The following is a 27,897-nucleotide window of genomic DNA, read 5'->3' as shown; positions in this document are numbered from 1 at the left end:
ATTAATATATCCGACCATAAATGATAATAATAAATAATGATATAATATTACATTATATTACATTTTATTTATAATAAAATAATACGGGTGACAAGACCATATGGACTTGTGGGCGGTTGGAGATCGTTCAGATTCGTTGTGTTTTCGTGTCGATAGTTATTTTTTGCACGGCGGACAGTTTGGCTGCGAGAAGCGTCCCCCCGTATTCTCCGGATACATAACACGCGGCATAAAATTACGAAAATCAATACGCCAACCGACCAACTGCCGGGCAATAAGGCATTGGCTGGCTAGTTGGTAGATTTTTTTTAACCGGAAATGGAGCGCTTGTTCAACATGAATACAATATTATGCCTTCCCCAGCCGAATACGCGTAAACCTAGGAAAACGTATAACTTTTTAATGTAGGTATCAGGTGGCATCGTGGTGGTCAACAACTAATACATAAATTAATTGAAAAAAAACTGCATAAGTTTTCCATTTTCAAATAAATTTTCAATCTACGCTTTGCGAGTATGTTTTATTGGCCATCCTCACACAGGTCTCCAATTTTCAAAGGCTCCTATTCTCCATTTAACCTTCAACATTTCGACTATGTAAAATAATGCTCGATGGTAAAAATGTAACTAAGTATTTTATGAAAATTTACAAAATAAAACGTGAGTATGGCGGATGGTGAGATAATCACCAAAATATCTGGCAGGGTAGATAGTTGATTACGCACAACATTTAAGACACAATTTGCACCTCAAGTATAATATACTACAGATGAAGATGTTTTCATAAATTAAATAAAAAACATTTGTTATGATTTATATCATGTTTTAAATAATAAACAGTTTAAAAAAATGTGAAAAAAATAAAATAGTTGTAAACTACATTTTTTATAGTTAAAAAACTCACTTAAATGAAAAGAATAATCACTTGATTAAAAATATAACACATTTTTCTCGCTTTAATTTAATAATTTAAACGTGTAATTATACACAGTCTAATTTTTTGATATGAATATTAAAATAATTTGCTTAAAGATTTAATTTAAAAATTGTTTTACAAATCCACTATTGTACTGAATTTAAAGAAATACAAATAAACTGTACTGTTGTCTCTAACTCGTTGAGTTTAAACATGCTAAAAGCGATCAAATTTACTTTTAACTAGAAGAAAGATGATATTGATTTAAAGATTCATAACAGTACTATAGATACTCATCGATACGACAATATCGAGTACCAGCCGATGGATTATTACAAAAAGATTATAAGATCAAAGTAACAGAATTTTCTAATCCTAATATTTCCACATATATTTGGTATAAAATGGCACACACCTGTGAAATACATATATAACGTAAAAGACAACCGCAAATTTACCTTGTATGAATGTACCGTTCGTAAGCCAATAAGGGAATCAATAGGATCCTACAAAAAAATAACACATACTAATACAAAATAGTATATTATACAAATACATTAAAACCGTCAAACTAACAAATACGACTACATGAAGCACAAAAAAACCAACCATCGGCATACATTTTAGATTTTAATTAGATATTTTAATAATTGTACGATGATGAATTAGTTTGATTATTGTTGGTATTTTAGACAAATAATTATGTAACACGCAACTAGTGAAATAACATGCCAAAAATGCATAAAAATTTTAACACAGACACTGTTTTCCGCAATTCAAGAACTTTTTACTTATAAAAAGAATTACATTACTTTAACTTTAATTTTAATTGAATTAAATAATGTAATTTAAAACATAAATGATATAGACACGAAGGAATATACAAAAGACACGTGTCTGTAGCCCATTAAACACGGGGAATAGGGATCAATACATTTATAAAACGGTTCATAAATTATGGACATGAATAGTTTTTGGAGGATAAAACTGTTATTGAACAAATGTAAATGAAAAATATTCTGTAACAAGTTTCCTAATCCTTTGTTCGAATTATATACTATTATAAAAATAAAATAGTTGAGGCATTTATCATTCGACTAAAATAGATATTTATTTAAGCAAATATGTTCTATCTAATCAAAACAATTGCTAAGGTACGTAGTTTGTATTAATTGTCTTAGCTATAGCGAATGACCTCTAAAACCGCATTTATCATACCTATATATATATTATATAATTTATATGAGCTTTTTAACTTAACTTAAACATTGTCAATACAAATCTCTGATATTAATAATTATCAAAATAATTAACCAAAATTTTTGTTACATAGAAAATAAAATACGAGTTATGACCAAGGAACATTTTAGCTTATAAAAATGTATATAATAATATCAATGTTTAATTTATCCTTCAATTTTTACATACACTTTAGAATAAAATCTTCATACATTTTAGGGTAAACTTTTTGTTTATCAAATAGTGGAACTATATATTACTTCCAAATTAATGCATACTATTGTACAGTTTTGTTTTGAAAATTAATAATTAAGTGAAGCGTGTGTGGAAATAGTTCTTTTTAATACGAATATTATAGTTATTGATACTGAAATAAGAATTCGTAATGTTATTGACTTAGATATAGTAATAGTTAAAGGCTATAACTAATCGCAAAACGAGGTTGACCTGTAATGAAAACGTTATACACACCTATCTAGTATCTACATATGAAATACAAACGTCTCGATAAATATACTTTTTTAAATACGTGTTTAATTTTTCAGCAGCGCTTATTTGTTTATTTGTATGACTTAACAATGTACGAAAGCACTTACTATGAGTTACGACATTTTAAAATGCATTTTCTTTAATTTTTGGATTTAAAAAAAAAAAAAAATTAGGGGTTTAGAATAGATGAAGAATATTATTGTAGATATAATAGTGAGAATTAAGATTGCTTTCATATAGGCAGATGTTTAGCAATAGTATTGGTTATGAGATCGTACCCTGCAGGAGATTTATTGTTTTTTAAGTTTTTAATGATATTTTTTAGGACTTCTGCAGTTAGTTTTAACAATCTCGGATTATATTTATGTATATAGTATATAGTATATAATACAGACTCGGTATATAGGCCAGTCAAGCATTCGAGAGAGTCTCGAAATGCTGCTAAAATTTTGGACTATAGTATGAGAAATTTGCCGTAATGCCCACATTACGATTTTAATGACAGCTATGTAATAATATACACCCAACAAACGTGATAAGCTCATTATTATTTATTAACACTAAAATTCGTCCAATATGGGCTACTATAGCAAATTACGGGTCAATTGAAAAATATTTCTCAAAGGGATCTTCTCGAGACTACTCAATCCGGCCCAGGTGTAGTACATAGTAATTTATTAAAGGTTCAGTTTCAGTATAGACATACCTATAGTTATAACTTATAAATATATGATCAATATTTTATTTTAATTCACACGTTATTATTAATTTTTATTTATTATAAAAACTAATAATTATAATCAATGAACAGCAGTTTTAGTTAGAAAAACTCCATAAATTGTTCTTTTATAAGTTATTACCTACTTGTTAGTTTGTTTTTTTGGGGTTGGGGAGGGAAGTAGAGTGATCTGATAATTTAACTATAAGGTTCCTTCCTTGATTATTTACACCAAATTTTAACTACAGATACCTTCCGTTGTTGCATATCTAAGGTTTCTCTATCGCGTTCAGGTCGGTGTTCAGTTTCATGGCACTGAAACAACAATCTACTGTAATATTTAATATGTATACTCGTAATTACTAGACTGCAGACTAAAGACGGCATGTGTTAACTTAGTGTTCAGCACATGGAAATGAGCAGATCGATTGACATGATCTGATTGGCATTCACGTTATTTCTTACTATAATAAACATTTGTAAATTCTATTATCATGACTGCCAAATAGAATTGAACGAAAAAACTTTTACGCAATTCAAATACGCGTAAAAAACCGCGATAGAATTCGTTACACCAACTACACTTAGTAGTATTGGCCGCAATAATAACGGTATACATAATAAAAATATTTATATTATAAATAAACAACTATAATTCGAGTAATTATATTATATAACAACTCGAAACTCGAATAGTAGAATAAATCTTAATACATATAGTCGATTCGAGTACAAATTAAGATAGGTGTTTCGTTTTTACAGCGCAAAATGTCTGATAGGTACATAAATCAAAAAGTTGAACTAAAATCATGTTAAAATTAATTAGTTATATAGCTATATCTACATATATCTTCATTAATCTGTACATGTATGATTACAACTATAAGCTAATAAAAAATAATTTAAAAAATTAAAAAAATTAAATATGTAAGAATGAAAAATATGTTTTCACTTTTGCCTGAGACAATTAAAATATTTGCAAGTAAAATTTTATATAGGTAACAATAATGTAATAATGAAACTAAATGTATGAATAGTTTCTTTCAAATATACAACTATGAATAAATAGAAAATTATCTCAAATTGTATTTGTTTCCCTAATATAAACACATAACTTTTAAAGTAAAAATGAACAAATCGTTAATTAAAGTATCTAAGTTTCATGTTGAAAACATTTTAACTTCAATATTGCACGTCAATAACTTTTACGGCTTTACACTACTGGTATTTTTAATTCAAGTAAAATTATTTGTGAAAGATCCTATACAACATTAAAATTTTATTTTTCATAAAAGTAAAAATAAACTTAAAAAATTTTAATTTAAAATGCCAATAAATAGCACAAAAAGAACCAAAATATTATTATAAATATTATGCCTAGGAATATGCTAACATATTGATTTGGTAAAAATGTCAAATATTAATTATACAGTTATTAATTTTTAAATTACAACAAGCAGACTCAAAATAAAATGGTGTTATAACCATTTAAATTAAAATATCTCTTTAAAGACCCAATATAACATCAACCTAAATGTCACGAATATGGGTGGCTTCTTATTCAAGTAATTAATATATTATGAAAAGTCTTTTATACTATACTACACCCGAATTTGTTGTCTCAGTCTTAATAACGTGTAACAAATAGCAAATTCACCCTCGGCAGTTCACGTCTTATTCCGTTAGCTTAAAAATTAAAATGAATACTTGACGGTAAGATTATTATCTGTGTTTGGTTGGAACTTTTTTTTACGATAATTCAGGTTATAAGAGATTTATGTGTGTATAATAAATTGTAAAATAAAAAATGCTCATAACTCACTTAAAAACGGAATTATCGTAAAAAAACTTCCATCATAATATAGATAATGTGCTAACCATCAAGTTGCATAATATAGGTCTATTCACTTAAACTTTTTAGGTAACGGAATAAGACAAAAACTGCTGAGCGTAAATTTGCCATGTTACGCGTTTATAAGATTGAGACAACAAATTCGGATGTGGCGTTCTCTTAAATGCTTAGTGTCCAATAGTAATTGTATAGATTGTGTATATTGATTATATTGTATAATGCTTCGGTTTATTAAAAAAAAAAAATTATAAAAAAACAACAAAATGTTAATGATAAAAACCTGTCAGTTTGTATGTGTATGTGAAAACACCTATGTGAAAACACCAAGAAACTTTGAGAAAATAATTTGAAATTTTAAAACTGTTACACATATTACAAGTTATAAATCTATAACATTAAACACAATATGTTATACAGTACCGGATCTACAAATTAAGCAACCCGGGGCACAACATAATATTAGCGCCCCTAAAAGTCACCAAATCATAAAAATGATGAGTTTAAAATTTGAAATTTGCGCCCCTCTATGATAAGCGCCCGGGGCATGGGCCCCGTATCGCCCCCCCCCCCTAGATCCGGTACTGATGTTATATAATATACATAATATGTAAAATGTAAATTCAAAATAAACATTTAAAACAAGAAATTTTAATGAAATAATTAAAAATAATAAAATAATATGCTAGTATTATTATAAATTGCATTAGATTATATTATATTGTTCAACAGAAATATATTTAGTTATGCCACTTTCGCTAAATATAAAATTTAATTATTGCATTCAATTAGGTAGGTTTTGAAATTTTAAAAAATAAATAATTGTATACATATAGTTAATATAAAAAAGGTATTTTATATGCTTACTGATATTTAGAAGCAAAATAGGTAAATTTATTATTATTTATAATTTAAAATATGCAATCATTACAAACAATTATTAATTGTTTTGCTTATTTTAAATTATGAGCAAAAAAGTAACTTTAAAATAATTAATGATAATTAAAGCAATTAAAAAATGCATTGGAGTCGCTCGATCATCAGCTTTATAAGTTTCTAATATCTCTCATAATTGAGTAAGAGGTCAATAGTATATGTATTAAATTTTAATTCTATCATAATTTATACTTTATAGCATAAGAAAAACGATTCTGAACGGAATGGATTTTTAGTCTTTATTATTTTTAAAAATATTTTATAATTTATTAATATAGCTAATAGCAATTTATTTATATATCGGCAGGTTTAAATAATTACCGTTAAAAATATAGTAAAGACTGATATATTATTATTTTATTATTATAATATATCAGTCAATAACAAGGCATAGCTTGTAGGACGGTTTTAAGTCCACTAAGTCGTTTTAATATTATGTATTGACAAAATAAAATACATAGATATACAACATATGATCTTTTTTTTTAAATCCTCACAAAATTAGAAAGAAGAAACATAAAATTCATTAAATCCCGTGGAATAAATAAAACATTTAAAATTTAAAATGTCATTGAGTAGACGTAGGCAGGACTAAAATAGAACAATTGAACTGGAGTCTCTTGACTCTTCTACTGTTTCATTTTTACTTTGAAATAATATGTACGTACGCATGTGAGAACTTAGCTTGTTGTTTAACTGTAAAACTATCGTCCACATTACAACATATGGTATAGAAGTGACGAGGTAAATATAGACTTGGTCGATTGAGGGAGAAATTCCATTCTACTATAGTTTTGGAGGAGAAAAAACAACCATAAAGATAGCATCGTTGCATGAACTAAGATGAGATATTTGATAAAGTGCCATAAACACAACATAAATAAAAACAATGTGCAAAATAAATCATGAATACATAAGTAAATATTTACTCGATTTTTTAAGAATTAAATACAAGAATACGAATATTATCAAATAAATTATAAAAATGATAAGTAATTTTATATTGTGTTAACTGAAACTTTATCAATGAAAAAAAACTTTATGTTATGGGTTACCAGGATAAAAAATTTCGAATATGATCTTACTAAATTACACAAAATAGGGTCTTATAATTGGTATCAGGGATATGTAATCGTGATACTTATTTGGATTTTAAATTCTTTTCGATTTATTTTATTTTTCAGAACAAACTAAAAAACGGTAATTTTTGAACAGATATTATTATCATGAACACAGAAAAAATTCGACAAATTTTAGGTGGCATTACTTTTAAATTAAAGACTCAACATCGTTATACAACATACATCTCACTTTCTCACATATACCACAGGTCTTGTAAATATTATAATAACGTCAGAGTTGAAATATTCAAGCAAACTAACCCTAAATTCAATAGTTATATTTTAACATTATTTCATTGATCAAACGATCTATTTGTACAGTGGGGACACTAACAACAAATTACCCAGGGGCCATATGAACGGAAAAGTGACGTCATTGTTAAAGAGAAAGAGGGTGTTTGTACTTCGTATGCATGAGTCACGAATCATGGATACTATTAACATGGATCATAAAGGTGTTTGTTTATATTGCGTGAGGACAGCGAACTACTTTTTTTACGTACAAATAGATTGTATATTTTTTTTGCAATTCACATTAAACAAATACCAAATAATTCTAATAATAAAACTATATAGTACAAAATGAAACTATTGGCGAAACTGTAAAAACATTATAAAAATTATTAAAAATCTTAGTGTCAAATATGCGAAAACGTAAATGCCATAACAATGCGCAACAGCATTAATAATAAATAATAACCGTTTATTGCACAATAGAAAAAGTTAAAACAAAAGAGAAAGAGAATAGAAATGAGTAGGATAGAAAAACAATGAACCAAACATAGGCTACACAGTTATATTATTTGTTTTGATTATAATACAAGAACCAACACTCAAAATAGCTGCACCACTGACTAAATATTCATGTATAAAAAAAAGTTATTGTTAAGTAGCAATGAGATTGATTATTGGATATAGAAAAGTAAATAAATTACGTAATAATATTAATTTGTAAGAGTAAAATTTTCGACAAAGTAATCATTTTTTTTTCATTACCTATTTAAAATTGCTATAAATATGGGTATATGAGATAAGTATAGTATTATACTTTTGACGGTTATCAAACAAAAATTAATTAATTAATTGATATTAATTTTGATGACTTATTAACTTTACAAACATCTTAAAATAACAAATAAATCCTTATAATTTCTGATTATAATGTATATTGTGCTATTTTAATCTACAAACTTTTATAGTGTTATACTCTTATTAGTAACGACTTTAAAATTAGATATAAAATATATACTATATTATGACCGAAAAGCAACCAGAAACTATAGTTCCCTTGACGTTAGGTTAAACCTAAATAATATGTAGTATTGTATATACATTATTATTAAATTGAAAAATATTTAAATTATACAATTTTATATTTTTTTCTAATTTCACTACTTTATATTAATTAAAGTATTAATCTTAAAAGAAGATTACCTGAATAAAAAAAATTACATGATAATAATTTTGATTTAAAGCTTAAGATATATTATAAATTTATAATTTATAAGCATAACACCGCAATTCTAATCACAAATAACTAGCATATAATACTTAGAACTTGGATAAAAAATTCTAATGAAAAAGTGACAACAAAATTTGCATTCAAAAAACGTGCTTAAGCGTATGATGAGGTCATTTACCAAAATAAACAATATAATATACAGTATTAAGTACGTGATGTCCGGATTAATCAAGGGAATGTGGTGTCTAGTAAAATTTGTCGTTGTCTGACGAAATAAATACTAAAGGATATACATACAGGATGGTTCTTTTAAAAATTAACATTCATTATCTCTAGAAGTACCAACTAACGTTTTTAAAAATATTTGTAATTAATTATTATTTTAGTTCATGATAAAACAAAATAATTAAAAAAAAAATATACATCTTCTATTTCGTATTATTAGAATGTTTTAAAGTTTTCATTTATTTGAATGATAACTCGTGTTTTTATTTCATAATTTTTCAAAGCAGAGTATTTTTCTAACGTTTTTTATGCATAAAAATGAAATTTAAATCGAGAATTTAATTAGTTATTAGTTGAAGTATGTAAAGTTTAACTGAGTGGTATGGAGCAGCAAAAGTGGTACATCGATCATCAAACTTAAAATACTTGTAAGTTATAAGTTATAAGGGGGGTTGGCATTAGTTGACACTAATTAACTAATCGTATAAAATTGAATTTCTATGAAATTCAATTAAAATCTTTAGAAATTATTCTGTTTATAGGATATGATGAAATTAAAAATGTAAATAGATATTTTACATCTAAAATTATAACGATTAAATATATTATATATATTTTTAAATTGTTAGTTTTATTTTCTACAAATTATGTAAAAAGAAATATCTGAAAAACGTGTAATTATTTCGAGAATTTAAGTGTTAACTGCTAAACGAATCATCCTGTATACACATACCTATATTAAGTAACCACAAATAACATATATCTATACTATACTATATATCCTATTTAATACAACACCTACACACGTTCACTGCTCTGCAGCTATTGTTTAAAATACTCAATAGTGGCCGAATAGTGTCGAAGTGAACTAAGTTCGGCGAAATAATGTGGTTGCACACAAACCAAAATGCGGCGTACACCGGCCGCGACCACCCAAATCACACCACTCATCGACTCAAGTCTTATGCGTGAAGTAACCACATTCACTCGGGAAACGTATAGTTGTAAATTACTATATCCGGTATATGGAAGGAAATATCTAGTTACCTACTATCTTATAGCAATATAATAAACTTAGAATTTTAGGTTATAAATAACAAAATAACTCTTGATAATAAGAATACCTAGTCGTATGGTCGTATAACTGGTGTACTGTTTATGTATTTATTTGATCCATAATGTTTATGTTTAAGGAGTAATTCACATCCTCCCCAGCCACACCCCTCTCAACAATGGGCAATGACACAAAATCGTTTGCTAGCTGCTGGTGCTTCTATTTAATGTATATTTCTGAGCTAAGATATACCGGAGAATACCTCTGATAATTATCAAAATATGATGACACAGAAATTCCCTAAGGATGGAAATAATATCTGAATAAGTACATACTACATAAGTATTTGGGAGCTTCAGGTAAGGTGGTACCTATTGTTTTTGTATTCTTGATCGTTTAATAAATCCTAATAAAATAACCCTATAGCCAATGGGTACCTAGCCAACAGCAAATCATTTACATATAATTTTTAACTTACTTTAGTAGTTGATAATATATAGTAAGACATTTGAGGTGATTAATGAAAAGTTGTTTGTACATAAAAATAAAATAAAAACTTGGACTTTGTAATAATTACATAAACTAGATGAATTTCCTAGATGATCAATAACTACAACTCACAAACCACTATACCTCAACTATCTGTAATATGACTATATAATATATAAAGAACATATTGTACATGGGTACAAATCACAATGCGCACTTCCTGTGGTAAAAACACAGATAGTATCAATCGCGTTTGTAGGACATCCTGTCAATTAGGTTACAGTACTAAATTCGTAAAAAGAGTATTATTTATTGGACGTAATTATTATTATTAAATTTCAACTATAACAATTAAAATACGTATATGGTATTTTATTATTTTATACATTTTGATTCCATGAGTTATTTCGTAGTTATAAACACACTGGCGGCGTGAAGTACCACAATATTCAAATAATAATATCGTACTTAAATATTAAATGTATACTTAAAAATATTTTTTTTTTTTTTTGTTAGTACAGTAGTCGTACAAGTTAAATTATTATAATCAGTTAGTTAGTTTTTTTTTTGACTCATTAACATCATTGTTTGCTAATACTACCTGAATGAAAATGGATGTATCGTGTATTTAAATAACAAAATAATGAATGTTTATGTAGGTACCTAGATTAATACTGGAGGTAAATGTATAAATATTCGAAAAAATTCAGAAAGATAATTTTCTTATTTTGAGTCTAAAATTTAGCAGCAATAGAAAATATAGAGTTAAAATTTGTATAACAAGAAGGTTATACAAAATATATAATAGAAAAACTACAACACAAATGATGCGTGACCAATTATAATAGAGATTTGAATAGACCTTGAACATACACAGTTTTCTCATGATGCCTTAAAAATAATTTAAGAATGAACGACTTAACAGGTCAATAAAAATATATTATAAATATATTTCTCTTAAGAATTTGTGATCGGATTACAGAAAATTGTGCACTCTAGTAAATTTTATCTAAGTCTAAAGACGTCAGCAACCAGTGGAAATTCACGAAATTGTGGAGGCTTTTAAGCATGTATAGCATATTTTAAATATTTTTGAACCAAAATACACCATTCACTTTAGACATGATGCAATTACTTCAAATAATTCTATATCCCGCCACCATTGTCAAAAATATAACAATAATTAACAGTTTAGGTTAAAAAATTTTTATTAAATAGAGATTTTGAGGTCGACAGAACATCCTTCTAATCCACACTATCATCAGAAACAAGCAGAAAAAAGTTATGCAATTCGTTAAATTATAAAAAAAAATTAAAAAATACAATTTTATCATATAAGTTTAATGTAATTAATCTAAATATGTAAATACCTGAGTCCTTAAGAGTTAAGATACTGGAATGTTTAAACTACCGTTTCGAGATTAAATCGAAATTCTTGTTAAAAATAAAAATTTAAATGTCACCTAATATGCTTAAACAAATTACTCATTCGACTACCCTTCGAATTAACGAAGAATCACTTATACAATTTAGGTATTATTTAATTATAACGAAATCAATTATTGTGAACAATTAAAACACTTTTTGATACCATTTGATCAATGTCATTTTGACGATTAACAAAGATTTCTGTGAAAAATCAGAGGTGAATTATTTGAGCCTGGGTGGGGGATAACAATAAAAATCGTATATGCTCTCTGTATCTATGTGGAAGGAAAACGATCAACATGACTGGTACATGATAGGACTGTATAGTTACTGTATAATCTGAATTCCCCCGCGACCCGCAATAATCAAGCAAGGACATAACAAGGTTATTTGGTGAAAATTCTGTGTAATAGGTCCTTTTAAATAAAAAACCACAATATTTAATCTTGTAATTTGGTGGAAAAATAGAACTAATAAAGAAATTAATACAACAAAAATCATCATATAAGAATATTAAATAAATATACTAATACATGTATTGATTTTCACAGAATATATAAGGGATGGACCCTTCCTTCTCAATTGATACTGCTTTTATTACCAAAATGCAATTTTGTATGGAGCACAAGTCAAAAATAGTTATTTATCTTTTTTGTAGAAGCAATGACATTTGACTAGGGCCCTTTTATATACTGCCATTATAATGATTTTTAGGGACAGCTAAGCCAAACAATATCACCCTTATATATGTTATATTTATTTCACTCACCATCAGTCTCAAGCAACTCGTCGTAAATAGTTTCTGCTATTTCTTCAGGTGTTGTATACTCCCAAAAACCATCACTACTCAGAACTAGAAATTCTTCATTTCCATCTAAAACTAATGATCTTATCTCTGGTTGACATGTAATATGGGGTTTGTATTTAACATCGCCTAAAACATTTAACAATATTTATATATTAACAAAACATTGATTACATATTATTGTTTTTTATCCAAATTCTATTGGACAATTATATATTCTTTTGTAATACAATTTTAACGTCCAAAAAAACCAAATATCAAATTACAAATTAAAATACTCAAGTTAATTAATAATTAATTATATCATTTTTTACGAAGTATAATTTAGACTGTGTATGATTTTTTTTTTTACGGTCTTCAAGTTTAGAGGCAAAAAGAATTGTTTGATTTTCAAACTTCAGATGTTATTTCTGGAAGGAAATTATTCTTAGTTTGAAGTGTTTGAACTAATTGATGGAAAATTCCAAGTGATTATTAAAAAAAAACTCACAAAAAACGGCGGAAAATAGAATTTATAAAACTCCAGTTTAGGACAAAATTGATTTTTGTTTTTTGTTGCAACTCAAAAAGGAGAGATAACCATAAAGATTTGATATTATTATCATTTAAATTAGTGGTTTTTGCATATGTTATAATTTTAAAATTATTATGGTTTTACTTTAACATTTTTTTTTTTTTTATTGATGTATTTGTTACAACCCGGCATCTTAGGCCATTAGTTACAGTTTTTTTTTTTTGTGATACTTTGTTACATAGTTGTATTTACATTTACATTTACATTATATTTGTTTTATTAAATTAGTTGATTTTAAAAAATTAAGTATTTTCCTGTTTTGGTCGGGATCCGGACCGAGTAGTGAATCAAGTGTTTCTGTAATATTGAAGTTTATTTGTTCCTGTTGATATAGTTGGCATTCCGTTAGTATATGTTTGATAGTGAGCGGGGTCCCACATCCTTCGCATGTGGGGGGTTCTTCTTTTGCCATGAGGTATCCATGTGTTAATCTGGAGTGCCCAATTCTGAGTCGATTTATAGTGGTTTCTTCTTTTCGGTTAAATTCATGGTTCTCCCAACTGAATGTTGTTCTTTTGATCTGGTTTAGTTTTGTGTCTTGATCGTTCCAGAGTATATGCCATTTTTTCCTTATTTGTGTTTGGACTGTCTTTTTGATGTCATCGTATGAGGAGATATTTAGTTTGGTTGTGTTTTTGTTAGATGCGGCAAGTTTAGCGTATTTGTCCGCTATTTCATTCCTTGCGATGCCGGTATGTCCGAATTTATTTTATTTTAGTTATGATGATAATATATTTGTACAAAACCTAGTCAAAAACTTTGAATATTAAATAAGGTTGCAAGATTTTTGATGAGATATTTTTAAAACACTTTAAATAGGTACATTTTAGTTAAGAATTTTAAAATTGCATGAAATTTATATTCTTGAAATATTTTATTTATGTGGAAAAAATAGAAATCTAAAATTGAAAAATAAATTTTTACAATATCTAGTTACGGATTTTAGGAGAAAACATTTATTAAAACATTTTTATTGTTCGAAGTTAAGATAAATCATTAACGTACAATATAGAAGTGGCTTTATACATCGTAAATTTATAAAATAATTTAAACACAACTACATAATTTCATAGTTATAACTTATAAGGATAGCATCACAACACATTTTAAATCTAAAATAAAGTTTTTGATGTTTGATGTTGATTTTATTTTAATATATTTTGTATATTTTATTACTAATTAGTAAATATTATTACATGATTATTAACCATACTCCCACTATTTTAATTATTATTTATTATTTTAGTACAATAGAACTTCGATTAACCGTCACTGTCGGGACCGGGGCTATGACGGTTAATCGAATAGACGGTTAACGGAAGTTTTGCAAAAAAAAAAACGTGTACATACATATACACACATTTATTATATTTTTACGTGTGTGTACTTTAAAAATAATACATATAAAAAAAATATAACATATAAATAAATTATTATAACACATATAAATTATAAACATCTCGTACATACCACACTTATTATAAAAAAAAATCTGTAATTTTAGTTTGGTTTTTAGATTCTCTAGCTTTTTTAGCAGCAATATTACGTATTTGACGTAGAAGTAAGACTTGCGTAGCATTTGATTCTTCCTGTACTTCAAACCAATCAATACACTTTGATAACATCGCTTCTGCTTCTGAATGACTAGTTAGCGGTTTTAAGTCAAGCCCTGAATCTTCGACATCCTCATTCCTCATCAATTAGACCTTACAAACTATTTTTATACACTTTATAGTTACTATGTTGGGCACCACGACGAGTTTATCACAATCGTCTAATCGCCTAATTATTTTTTTTTTCGGCGATGACCGATGACGGATAACAGAGAGTGACGGTTAATCGAGTGACGGTTAATCGAGTGACGGTTAATCGAAGTTCTACTGTACTGTCCACTTCTATTCATTCTCTTCACTATCACTATCAATAATTATCTTTCCATCTCAAAAGTCTTTATGATCGCTGATGATATAAAAATTTATCTTAAAATCTCTTCTTTCTCTGACTGTTACCAACTACAGTCTGATCTTTATTTCTTCTGCAGGTGGATCCAACGTGTTGGTCTAACACTAAATCCTAATTACACCACTTTAAGAACTTTAGTAGGACGTGTTCCTCTTATCCACAAATACTCTCTAAATGGTTCTAAACTTAAACACATATTCGGTGTTAAAGATCTTGGGTTTTACTTTACACCTACTCTTCTTTTTGATAATCATATTAACACAATTATTGGTAGAGCTTTAAAAGTACTTGGTTTTATAAAACACAACACTAGACTATTTATGTCCATCTCTTGCCTTTGTTCCCTCTACTTTTTTCTAGTTCACTCTATTCTAGAATATGGCACAGTTTTGTGGTATCCATATTTGGCTAGGCTTTTTTTTCAGGCTTAATGCATACATCTAACAGCACTTGGACATTTTAAGAACTATAATCTTAATAATATGATAATAATCGTTTTACTTATTTTACATGTGAAGTTTATTGAACTTGGAATATTAACTAAAACTATAACTTCCAACAACATACGATGCTGTTTCTGAAATAGTAGCTGCTAAAATACCAGGAACAAAATAAAACAGTGAGCAGAGCAAAAACAATATAGACTGATTAAAAAATATGATATTATATAATATTATTGTATATATATATTAATAATATTATAGGGTGATTCAAAATATTTAGTAAAAAAAAAAAATCATAATGAGGCAATTGTTCAGTTAGTATCACGCAAGAATGTTGAAATACGTCATTGATACAGTTTATAAGTTGGAGGTTAAAGTTTGAGTCAATATTCTAAGTTCAATAAACTAAACTTCACATGTAAAATAAATAAAATGGTCATTATCGTATTATAATGATCATAATTCTTAAAATGCCTAAGTGCTGTTAGTCTGTATGCAATAAACCTGATAAACAGTAGGCAGTTTGGAAAAAAAACAAGTAGTTCGCAAACAGGGCTACCCCATTGCAAAGAGCCTAGTCCAACCAATCTGCCAAATGGCCTACAACATATATATTATATTACCAACTATGTAATTGCTGATTGGCATAAATAAATAAATAAATAAATAGTAACAGCTATTATCAGAAATATTTTACTTTGGCTCCCTCCACCTCGCCAGTTTATATTTATCCGGATGTCCTAATACATGATTATTATAAAAGATAATATTATATTTATAGATGCATAGACGTAGTATTATTAGTTACTATTTTATATTTATCATTATTAAAAAACAACAAATTTTCAAGTACTAAAAACTGAAATGTACTATACAAATCACATACATTAAAGCTAGAAATATTAATAATATTATCTATATTACGTTCATTAATAAGGGGGATTAGATGATTAAGATGAGTCACTAATGCTTGTAGAGACAGTGATTATATGTATATAAATCTGAAAGTCAAGAGTGATCAGAAATAATTCCTATAACTTACCGATGTTATTAAGAGGAGTGTTATTGGTTAGAAAGATAGGGTTTTGTGTTAATTAGAAAGTTTCACATATTCCCATAATTGGGCGTCATAGGAGTAGCATAAGACTTAGTTTCTACACTAAAGTTCAAAAAGCTAGTTCATCTAATATTAGCTTTAATTCTATTTTTGCAGAAAAATTTAAATTATTTAATTTACAGAGTAAGTTTTATATTGTTCTTTTAATTTTATCGCAACAGATTTTTTACTGTATTTTATAGTACTTAAGTATACAGTAACATTACATAGATTATGTATAGATATTATGTTAATTAAAAAATATTATGCGATTCACCTATAGCTCTAGATACTGCCAACTGACCATCTACACGCCAAATACCTTGACATTTCGATACTATTCCTCCTTCATTCTCAATTCTTTGAGTTTCATCCTAAATTAAACATAAAAAAAAATAAATAAATTTTTAAATATCAACATGTTTAGTATAATAATAAACAATAATATAATATTATGATAAATAAAAATTATACTCTATAGGGGAATACAGGGTAAGATGATGAATTCAGTATTTCTCAGTTTGTTAATGTGTTAATTAATTAATGTTTATTGTTGACATGTTTTAATTTAATTTTTAAGTATATGGCTCTAAATGGCTATTTATGTGAAATATATAATGGCATATGATAGAATAAAATATTATATCTACATTCTGCACTGTTTTATAACATCAATACATTTTTAAGCAATTTTAAAAATTAATATAGCTGTAACAAAAACAAATAATAATTTTAAAAAAACAAAATTTCATAGCACTCATGTCATATTGATGTACACATGGTTTGTAACAAAATAATTAATTCACTGAAAATCATTTTACATTAATAGTTAGGTATGATCCCAAATTACACATAGAGACTAAGTGGTCGATGCTAATTAATAACAAAGTAAATTCAATAATTACAGATGGCTTCTGGATAAGATAATCATCAAAATAAATGCACTTATAAATACACTACAGTTAAATTTGATACATATATAACTATATTTAATTTGTGACACGTTATCTGTGCCTGTTGGTTGTCGGTAACTGTAACTAGTAACTACTTAGATTATCAATTAACAATTGTATGCTTTTTGAGAATAATATAACCATTACTATACCTAATCAGTAATCTATTTAATTAAATATGCATTAAGTTCTTAAGACATTTCTGGAAAAGTTTGATTTTGTCATAAATTTTTTACTTTATTGTGACACTGTCGCCTATCAATACATAAGAATTTTTATTAGAATTTTGAAATTAATATTTCAAAAAGAAATAAATTATTAGCAAAATACTGTAAGTTCTATGATTTATTATTGTTTAACCAACCAAATTTTTAAAAATGTTACAAGGAAATACATAAAAAAGTATATTATATAATTATTAATAACATACATATCTTTCAGGAACGTGTTTGTTTACTAAACATAAAGGCGTTCCATTTGTCCATAATGTAGCAATTGAATCACCGACCCATGCCACATAAAGTTTCTTCTCTTGTTGCCTATATAATGCACATACAGCAGTTGTACCACTTACTAAATTCTGAATGAAAACGTATAAATAATAAGTTTATTAGATGTGTTTTGAGATAAAATCAAATTAAACTTACATATTTTTCTGTTTTTTGTGTAAAGCCTTTGTCTGTAGTGAAAAATGCTTCATACAGTGCGTACTCTGGATTAGTTGGATACTGAGTTGACTGAACTAAAAATTGATGTAAATACATTGAGCTATAAACAGCAGCATCTAAACCATTATGTCCATCATAAACTGCATAAAAAGAAGCTTCGCCAAAATCCTAACACACAATTTTAATATTTTTAATATAGTATTGAATAATTAGCTGATCATATTAAAGATGAATATATTTTTAATAAGTATACATATAATTTGGATATTTTGTTGATGAAATTATAACATTTTTTTGTTATTTGAAATTTTTTTTTTAATGATATTTACTTATTAGTATTTTTAAACATATAGGTAATGCATATAATTTATTATCATACTTTTACAATACATACCTTAACATCAAATAACGTATGGAAATAAGGAATAACTGTTATATAATCTTCCATTTGTCTTCTTGTATTTTTTAACACAAATGATGACCACCAGACTGGAGTTAATATAGGTTTATGATATGGAATAACAGTAGCATGATTTAAACAAACATCATTTAATTCTGCAATAACTTTCTGCATTAACCATAATGCTTGATAATCTAATGTAAATATTTAAAAGAAAAATGAACAAGAGTTGAATGGCATTACAGTACCTAGCACAGATATTAAAAACTAGAAGTATACATATATATTTATTATAAATAGGGCTCGGAAGTTGTAGGAATTGCATATTGTTCTGTATGATCTCAATTTATAGCAGACCTAGCTAGAAATTTGAAATATACAATTGCGAGTTAAAAAATTTAAAATTTAAATGCATATTTTGCATATTTTGCCAATTTTAGCTAAAAAGTGCATATTTCATTAATTTTATATACATATTATGCATATTTCATATTTTTCTAAAAATAATTGATTTTTTTCTTTCTTAACCTGTTTATTTCAACTAATATTGAATATAAAACTCAAAATGACCAACGAAGGTATTTATTATCATCGCCATAGTCAATTACGAATACGCATTTAGTCTATCACGCTAGTATGCCGAAATACTTATTTGTAGTACTATCTTATCATCGATAAGTTATCGTAAATATAATGATGGTTTCTTCATTTATCGTTACTGTTGATTGTACACGATTGATGTTTGACAGTAACAGTTTCGTTTTACACGTCGTATTGTTAGTAGGTGAAGTGCGCATATTTTTGGAATTCAGAATAATATTTTTGCATATTTAACATTTTTAATGCATATTTTGCAATTTTTTTCGTAAATATTATACCTTTTTTAGCTCCTACAACTTCCGAGCCCTAATTATAAACTTCCAGTACTTTTTCAAACGTTATAGGTAATCACACAATATAAAACAAAAATAAAATTAACATACAATAAGACCATACTATATTAAAATATAAATAGTAGTTTAATTTATATGACAGGTTTGGAATTAGGAAATTAGTTTTAAGAATAGATAGGAGGCTGAAAGAAATTTTAAAGAGACTTTTGGGAATTAGACCTAATTAAACTTTTTGTGAACTAAGAAGTGCAATGAAATAAGATGTGTGAGAAATGACATTTAATTCACATTGAAATATAGTTTGGAATCGTTAAGACTAAGCATGTAAACTACTTTCATTTAATACTTATAAATTAAGAAATTAATAAAAAATACAAACCCTCATTTTCAGGTCGGTATCCAAATAATTTTGGTTCAGCTGCCCACTGGACTCTAAGATTATTTATAATTTTTTGAGTCAAAAACACAATAAGGTCGCTTGGACATTTTCTGTAAAAATAAATTTTAAGTCATACAATGGGCATATAAAGGAAACAGGGAATATAAATGTCTATTAACAGGAAAGCAACAACAAACTAGAAATTGTCTATTAAGAAAAATCACTATTAAATGTCAATGTAACTACTGTAATTCAAATTTGATCAAAATCATAAAGAAGTAACTTTTTTATTTTTTTATTCAGCACCTATTTACAATCTATTATGTAGAGAACAAAATGTGAAAGGGCTAAAAAATATTCAGGTGAAACTTTTGATGGAAGAAACCACCCATATGGTGTATCTATTAAACGGTTATTTAGTGAAAAAATGTAACACTTATTATTTTGAAAATTTAGAAGATTGCAATAGCAATGCAGGTTAAAGAACTTGAAGAATTTCCTAGAATGGTAAAGGGCGATTATTTTTTAAAATGTAGGGATGGTAGGGTAGTGTATTGTGAAATCTTTTAGAGAAAAATATAGCTTTGTTGTGTACTGATATTATATGTATATTGATATTATATCAAATAGATATATAAAGCGTATGGTTAGAAATGCTGGAAGAGGCACTTATAAAGATACTATTTTGTAAGGTTTGAAATTTATACATTTATATTGGATTTAAAGCATTTACTCAAAGCTAAAGACCGTTTGTCAATTTGAGTTCTAAAAAGGTTTTAAAGAAGTAACTTCAAGTATTAAATGCGTAGTTTATTTTACATATTAATATGGGTAGGTATAATAGAACTAGCATAAAGCATAATTTATATAGTTATTTTTATTTATCAACATACATGGAGGTGGTTCATCATACGGCCTTAAGATAACACAATTTGGAAACTTAAAGGCCTCAAATAATGTTGGCAAAAATCTTTATACTTATAATTAAGCTAGGATCAGTTTTGGCTGTATATAAAATATCTTACCTGTCCTTCAAATACTGATGACACCAGTCTGCTGCTGCTCCAGCTAAATCACATAAATCCAAGTCAAATCTAGGTAACTTAACAGGTAACTGTTCACCAGTCACCGTTTCTGGAAATTTGTCAAAAAATGTTTGCCAACGCTCATCCATGATGAAATTTATTGAGATTAAACACTAGCAACACGTCGCTTGGATTCAGGAAATCAATTAATAAAAATTATGAGAAATTGGTATATTATAACAGAAGTTACTTTAGCTCTCATTCTTATTTCTCGAGTTATTTCTCTTAAACCCTCATACAGTAAAGTTGTAGTACAGTGCACAGTATGCACTAATATCAACAGTAGTTTTCTTTGACAAATTTGCGGTAAAAATAAAAGACTGAAAAACAAGCGCCTAATATAAAAAGAACAGTGTATCCAAAACAATAGTTGATTCTAAGACGATATTTTTAAATTTTTACTTAGTGTAAATAGAATACAAAATGTGTAGGTAAAAATCGTACTTGAACATACTTCGAAAATTATATGATTGTATTCAACAATATTTTTAACACATTTACATTTTAAATTGTCTAACCTTTTTTTTTACTTAATAACAAAATATTTAAATAATTTTTTTGATCTATGACTACATAAGTTCACTTATGAGTTGTTGTTTCTAAATTCTTATCTGTTATCACATTCCGCGCGTCATAAATCATTCTGACTTCTGAGCCTTTCATTTTCATATAGTAAAAATATTATGTAGATTCGTGCAAATGATATTTGATAAGTAATTTAAAAAATTTATATCTTATTCTACGGTCAATGGTTATTGAATGATGTCCACGTTCATTGTACATTGTACAACGTCTATCAAATACTAAATAGTTCAATGCTTCAAATATCAATGTTATTACAATATTGAGTCTCAAATATTTACACTGATTTGTATAAATATTAAATTTTACTTGTTATCTAATATTTAAGTACTATTGTAACGTTTTTGTAGTTTTGAGCCAACCATGAAATTAATAAAAAAGTCAAATTAACTTTTTTAACAATTTAAACGTAAGCATACACTGTAATTTTAATTGAGTTGATTATCTTGTAATGATTGACAATTTTTAGCAATAACAAAATGAAGCTTGTTCATAAAGACATCGAAAAAGATGGCAAAGGGTTTGTATAAATTATATCAATATATTAATTGCAGATAGATATTGTAAAATTGTTATAGCAAAATTGGTATTTAAATTCTGTTTGCAAAATATGTTAGGGTCATTGTTCTCATACCTGAAGAAGCTGAAGACATGTGGCAGGCCTACAATATTATCAGAAAAGGAGATCAAATCCGTGCATCAACTATAAGGTATTGAAAGTAAACTAAAAGTCATTACAAACGTTATAATCAATTTTTTTAATTTCCAAGTTATTAAAATAAATTTTATAGTTAAATATTTGTAAACTAAATTTTTTATACACAATATATTTAAATTTGACTATCTCATTAGAAATAATCTCTACAAAATCAATAACTTTTTATGAATTTAAATCTTTGTTAATGATTTGTTTTGGACAGAGTTCAAGTCCTAGAAAATTGTTATAGTTGATCTTTACTCAAGATTTATAAAATATATTATAGTATTGAAATGGTAATCTATCTTGGTTATCTACTATAAATAGTAAAAACCTACATATGATCTACATTTTAAACTTATCATAATTGGTATTCAATAGTTACTCTATCTACTATAACTTTACAGAAAAGTACAAAATGAATCAGCTACTGGATCATCCACTAGTCATCGAGTACGAACAACATTAACCATTAGTGTAGAGTCTGTTGATTTTGACACTCAAGCTTGTCTATTGCGGTTAAAGGGAAGAAATATTGAAGAAAATGAGTATGTCAAAGTAAGTGATTATTTTAGATACTTAGCAATTAATGTCTTGGTTTTTCAATGTTTTATTTTTATTTATTTTTGTCGTAATGTCGTCTGTAGAAGCAGTAAAAAAATTTCTATTTTTAACTTATGATGATGGTTTATGATAAAAAATTGTATTTAGTTGCAACTTTGAACGCTTAACAATTTTGGTATTGATTTATAAAGTTATAAGTATTACAACTAGTAATATTATCTTGTAGGTATTCATGTAATATGCAATGTATTGCATAATTTAGAATGTAATATGTGATCTACGCTGTAGTCCATGTACTATGTTTATACATTATTGTAATATTTTAATTGCTGGGTGGATTTACCATTATGATTAGATTTATTTTAATTACATTACATTTCTTATGTAAGCAGAATGAAAAATAAATATTACCCTCATAAAACTATTATACTAACAGTTTTTATTTAGTTATTGACATAATATTGTAAATTGTATATTGTATAAATTCTATAATATATGCAAATAATTTATAACATCAGCTTGATTTACTTAATGTTTTACTAAAAATATCTTTAGAAATATAGGCTGGTTGACTGTCTACTCGATTTATTATTGAATACAAATTACATATAATTAATGTGGTTTACTGAATGACTAGTTATTCAATACCTTCTATGTAAAAATTAGACTTGTTAGACTGTTTTTTTAAACATGTTTACTATATTTGTATTTTTAGATGGGTGCTTATCATACTATTGATTTGGAACTAAACAGAAAATTTACTTTAATGAAAGAAGAGTGGGATTCTATCGATTTAGGAAGAATTGAAATGGCCACTGATCCAGCACAGGTTTTATCAATTATTAATATTTCTTTATTCAAACTATTCTAAACTATCAAAATTAATTTAGACAGCAGATGTAGCAGCTATCATAATGCAAGAAGGTTTAGCACATGTATGCTTAATTTCTGGTAGTCGAACAATTGTACGTGCCAAAATTGACCAAAATATACCACGGAAACGAAAAGGAGATGTAAAACAACATGAAAAAGTATTTAAATAAACATACATTCTAGAACACTTGATTAATTATCAAAAAAAAAAAAAAAAAACAATGTAGGGAATTTTAAGATTTTTCGACTTGGTGATGCAAGCAATATTGCGTCATATCAGATTTGATGTTGTTAAGTGCACAATAATTGCAAGTCCTGGTTTTGTGAGGGATCAATTTTTCGAATATTTGATGCAAGAAGCTGTGAAAACAGATAACAAGACAATATTAGAAAATAAATCTAAATTTATAACTGCCCATGCATCAAGTGGGTTCAAACATTCTTTGAAAGGTAAGATTGATATTTTATTATTATTAGTTAATTTTTTTGATTTTGAGATATGAAAATAATATTTTTTTTATTTTTTTTATATATTGTGTATAGTTATCAATTAAAATATAAGTTTTATTAACAGATAATTACCAATTGGTAACAAACATATCTAAACTACTAACTAATAATTGTTTATTAGGATCATCAACTTACAGTTTTATCCAAGGTTAAAAAAGATAATACTTAAAAGTTACTAGTTAAAAATTATTTTTTCAAATACTTAATTTATTATGCAGTTTAAGGACAAACTTTTTTTTCAAAAAGTAACTGTTTTTTAACCTGTTTATGCTGTAGTACTGTAAAATTATAGGTTATAATGTTACTAAAAAAAATGTATTTTAAAAGTAAAAAAGAAAAATTTTATCTCTTGCCCAAAATATATGTATTTTAATAAAATAGTTGTCATTAAAAAAAATAATTTTGTCCTTGAACTGTATAAAAATCTAAGTACCTATTTGAAAATATGGATCTTAAGTTATAGGTATGATCTTTTTAGAAAATATTTGGATTAAGCTTATTCAACCTAGCAACAGAAGTAACTGATGAATACTATAATAATTACATTAAAATATAACCATCTCTTTCCTTAAAAAAATATGAAAACAATTTTGTTACCATTTCAACTTTGCATATTTGTGAATCGTATTTAGTATTCTAAATTTTTTTATGTTAATTGTTAAGCAGGATTATTTCCTTTTCTCTTTAATGCTTTGTACATAATATAATTTGAAAACTCAAAAGGAACTCTTTCAATAAGAATAAATCATCTGCTTAACGATTTACAGTAAAAATGTGTTACTTTCATTTGAAAGTATGGTCTGTATATTATAAAACCAATGTAAGAATTTTATAGATGGTTCGTATTTGAATATATCGACTGTTAGAAGGCTATTTGGGGTAATCGCCATAAACCAAATTTTTCAGGAGAGCCTTAAATCCATTTAAGGGAGATTACATTGTTCTACATTTATAAACTATAATTTTTTTTTTTTTTAATTTTAACTCAAGTTTTGCCATTTACTATCCATTTTAAAAACATTTTTTAAAAAGGTGTTTATGCCAAACTCTTAAATTTAGATTTTTTTTAAAGATAAACAACCATATTCTTATTCACGTCTAGCAGAAATCTCAGCAAAGACCAGTTTTTGATGGGCGATGGTCAGCCTACACTTGTGTGTCATCCTCACTGAGTCAACCAACTCACAAACATGTGAGAAAATGTATAAAAATCTTTAAGTGACATTAATGTTGCAAACAACATTTCACATTTTTGCAAATGTATACATTCATTTAGTGATGCTTACAACCTAGGTATTCATAACTGCCACTTTTGTCGCATACAAAGAATAATTCAACATCAATAAAATAAATATTGTTCAATATATCAATACCTAAGTCAGCAATATATATGCGTCGTAATGTCCTTTATGCCCAAGTGACAAAAAGTGAATTTAGAAAAATCGATCGCTTTTGTCAAAATAGTCTTCTAACTGTCTATATCATTTAACTTTTAATTAATTATATTATATATTTTATATGGCATTACAACTATTTAAAATTTTAAATGTTAAATTTTAAATGTTTTTAAAAATTAAAGTTAATTTTTCGCTATTTGAAAATAGCTCAATGATAACTAGTATTTAATATTTATATATTGTTTTTTTAGAAGTTTTATCAAATCCATCTATAGCTGCAAAACTTGAAGATACAAAAGCATTAGGTGAATTGAAAGTATTGGATAACTTTTATAAAATATTGCAATCTGAATCAACAAGAGCTTTTTATGGTATAAATCATGTTGAAAAAGCTAATGAAGTATTGGGAATCGAAACATTACTTATCACTGATAGCTTATTTAGGTAAGTGTACTAAATTTTATCCTATTATTGCTTATAGAAATGTTTCATTATTTAGGAGTCAGAATATTGATGAGCGTAAACGTTATGTTAAACTCGTTGATAGTGTCAAAGAATCTGGGGGTGACGTCAAAATATTTTCAAGCATGCATGTTACTGGAGAACGTAAGTTAATATTATGTTCAATCATTTTTGTATTAAATTTATTTTTATTTATCTAGAATTATCTCAAATTACTGGTGTTGCTGCCATACTAAGATTTCCCATGCCCGAGTTAGAAGACGATGAAGAAGAAGAAGATGATGATGACTCTGATGAAAATACACCATTACCACCGAGTTGATCAAATATTTATTTTCATTACCATATGAATACTAAATATTATAATTTTATTTTGAATTATTATTATTTAAGTTATTATTAGTTTTTTAATTTTTATTAATTTTGATGTGTTTATTCAATTTGTAATAATTGTTTTGTTTGTATGTGAACGAAATATAAATATAAAATATATATTTTTGAAAATTATTGAATCTTAACATGCAAAAACACTTAAATTTAAAAATTATTCCATTTTATGATTCTCAAATATTTTTGCATGGCATACTAAACACCTTTACTTTTCTAAAAGTAACATTTAAATAAAACTAGTATTTAAAACTGAAATTGCTATTTGTAATATTATTATAAAAGTATTAAACAGTTAAAACAATTAAGTATTTTAAATATAATTTTTTTATCAAATTTTAGGTAATTTTAGTTACAAATATCACAAATTAAACAATATTGTGCTTATTAAAAAATAACAAGAATTAACTTACCTTAATTATATCATCAATATGGATGTTACTTGTGTTTATAACAAGTAGTTATGTAAACAGATTTTTTAAGTTGAAAAGCTTAAAATATTATGCCTATTATAAATTTTTAAAAAAAACTTTGAAATATATACTCACTATTTCATATGCACTTATCAAAGATACATCACTAGTAAAAAAAAAAAAATGAAATGAACCCTTTGCACCATTTTAACTTTTTTCAAATAGTATGATCTTATTTTTAATATTACATTAAACATTAAAAAATGTATTTCTTTGATAAATATTAGAAACTTAACATTCATTTTGATAGATTTGAATTTTATGATGTGAAATAAACAAAATAGCAATATAAAATTAAATAAGAATGGGATAAATAGGATCATAGTGTGATTGGTTATAAAAAATCTTTTAAATAATAACTATTAGATACAATTTGCTACCAGAAGGCAAAAACTACTCTTAACGTTTGAAGTTAAGGATTCAAGCATTTTCTTTACTATACAACTTGTACAAGTTTTACACAATACTAAATATAAATATTGTACAATATAAATTCATAAGAAATGTATTAGAATCAAAAGTTAATTTATCGAAAATTATTATTACTTAATAGAAGACTTCATAGATAATTTCATGATTATAGTATACTAGCATTTATTGGTATAATAAATGTAATTTGAATTATGGTTTTTTGACCGTCAAAGACGATTACGATATGTTATATTACTTTAAGATCGATAAATGATCCTGGATAGTTATTTCTAACATTAAAGTTAAGCTAGATATTGTACTATAATTTTTAATGCTAATATCAAAGGATAACAATGAT

The 27,897-nt window shown here is 26.4% G+C and overlaps 2 protein-coding genes across 3 annotated transcripts in view; one reads left to right on the top strand and one right to left on the bottom strand.

Moving 5' to 3' along the window:
- LOC107164977 (uncharacterized) overlaps positions 1-21,674 on the bottom strand; it is a 42,758-nt gene extending 21,084 nt beyond the window's left edge. The window contains exons 1-7 of one of the 2 annotated variants that reach the window (XM_089225541.1): positions 21,124-21,674; positions 20,099-20,208; positions 18,821-19,020; positions 18,406-18,594; positions 18,189-18,338; positions 17,083-17,179; positions 12,695-12,859 (exon numbers count right to left, since the gene is read on the bottom strand). In XM_089225541.1, coding sequence (XP_089081667.1) covers positions 12,695-12,859; positions 17,083-17,179; positions 18,189-18,338; positions 18,406-18,594; positions 18,821-19,020; positions 20,099-20,208; positions 21,124-21,272 — 1,060 coding nt within the window. In that variant the 5' untranslated portion in view covers positions 21,273-21,674. The remainder of the gene's footprint in view (positions 1-12,694; positions 12,860-17,082; positions 17,180-18,188; positions 18,339-18,405; positions 18,595-18,820; positions 19,021-20,098; positions 20,209-21,123) is intronic. The other variant, XM_089225540.1, reaches the window with a different exon arrangement.
- A 145-nt stretch (positions 21,675-21,819) lies between these two features.
- pelo (pelota mRNA surveillance and ribosome rescue factor) lies at positions 21,820-26,772 on the top strand. Its single transcript, XM_089225542.1, has 11 exons — positions 21,820-22,054; positions 22,116-22,174; positions 22,235-22,285; positions 22,383-22,475; positions 22,870-23,020; positions 23,742-23,855; positions 23,917-24,057; positions 24,127-24,349; positions 26,058-26,250; positions 26,306-26,412; positions 26,469-26,772. Exons 3-11 carry the CDS (start codon positions 22,245-22,247, stop codon positions 26,588-26,590), a joined length of 1,185 nt encoding a protein of 394 aa, XP_089081668.1. The 5' UTR covers positions 21,820-22,054; positions 22,116-22,174; positions 22,235-22,244; the 3' UTR covers positions 26,591-26,772.
- The last annotated feature ends 1,125 nt before the right edge of the window (positions 26,773-27,897 follow it).

The sequence above is a fragment of the Diuraphis noxia genome, unplaced genomic scaffold (assembly GCF_037042655.1).
Source record: "Diuraphis noxia isolate RWA-SAM2 unplaced genomic scaffold, SU_Dnox_SAM2 contig0004, whole genome shotgun sequence".
Taxonomy (NCBI): Eukaryota; Metazoa; Arthropoda; class Insecta; order Hemiptera; family Aphididae; genus Diuraphis; species Diuraphis noxia.
Note: the sequence above shows the minus strand (reverse complement) of the source record. Positions and strands in the feature narration are given on the sequence as shown.

Coding starts and splice junctions, on each gene's coding strand:
- pelo (XM_089225542.1), top strand. CDS start 22,245: ATGAAGCTTGTTCATAAAGACATCGAAAAAGATGGCAAAGG. Junction 22,476..22,869: donor ATCCGTGCATCAACTATAAG/GTATTGAAAGTA, acceptor ATAACTTTACAG/AAAAGTACAAAATGAATCAG. Junction 26,413..26,468: donor CATGCATGTTACTGGAGAAC/GTAAGTTAATAT, acceptor TTATTTATCTAG/AATTATCTCAAATTACTGGT.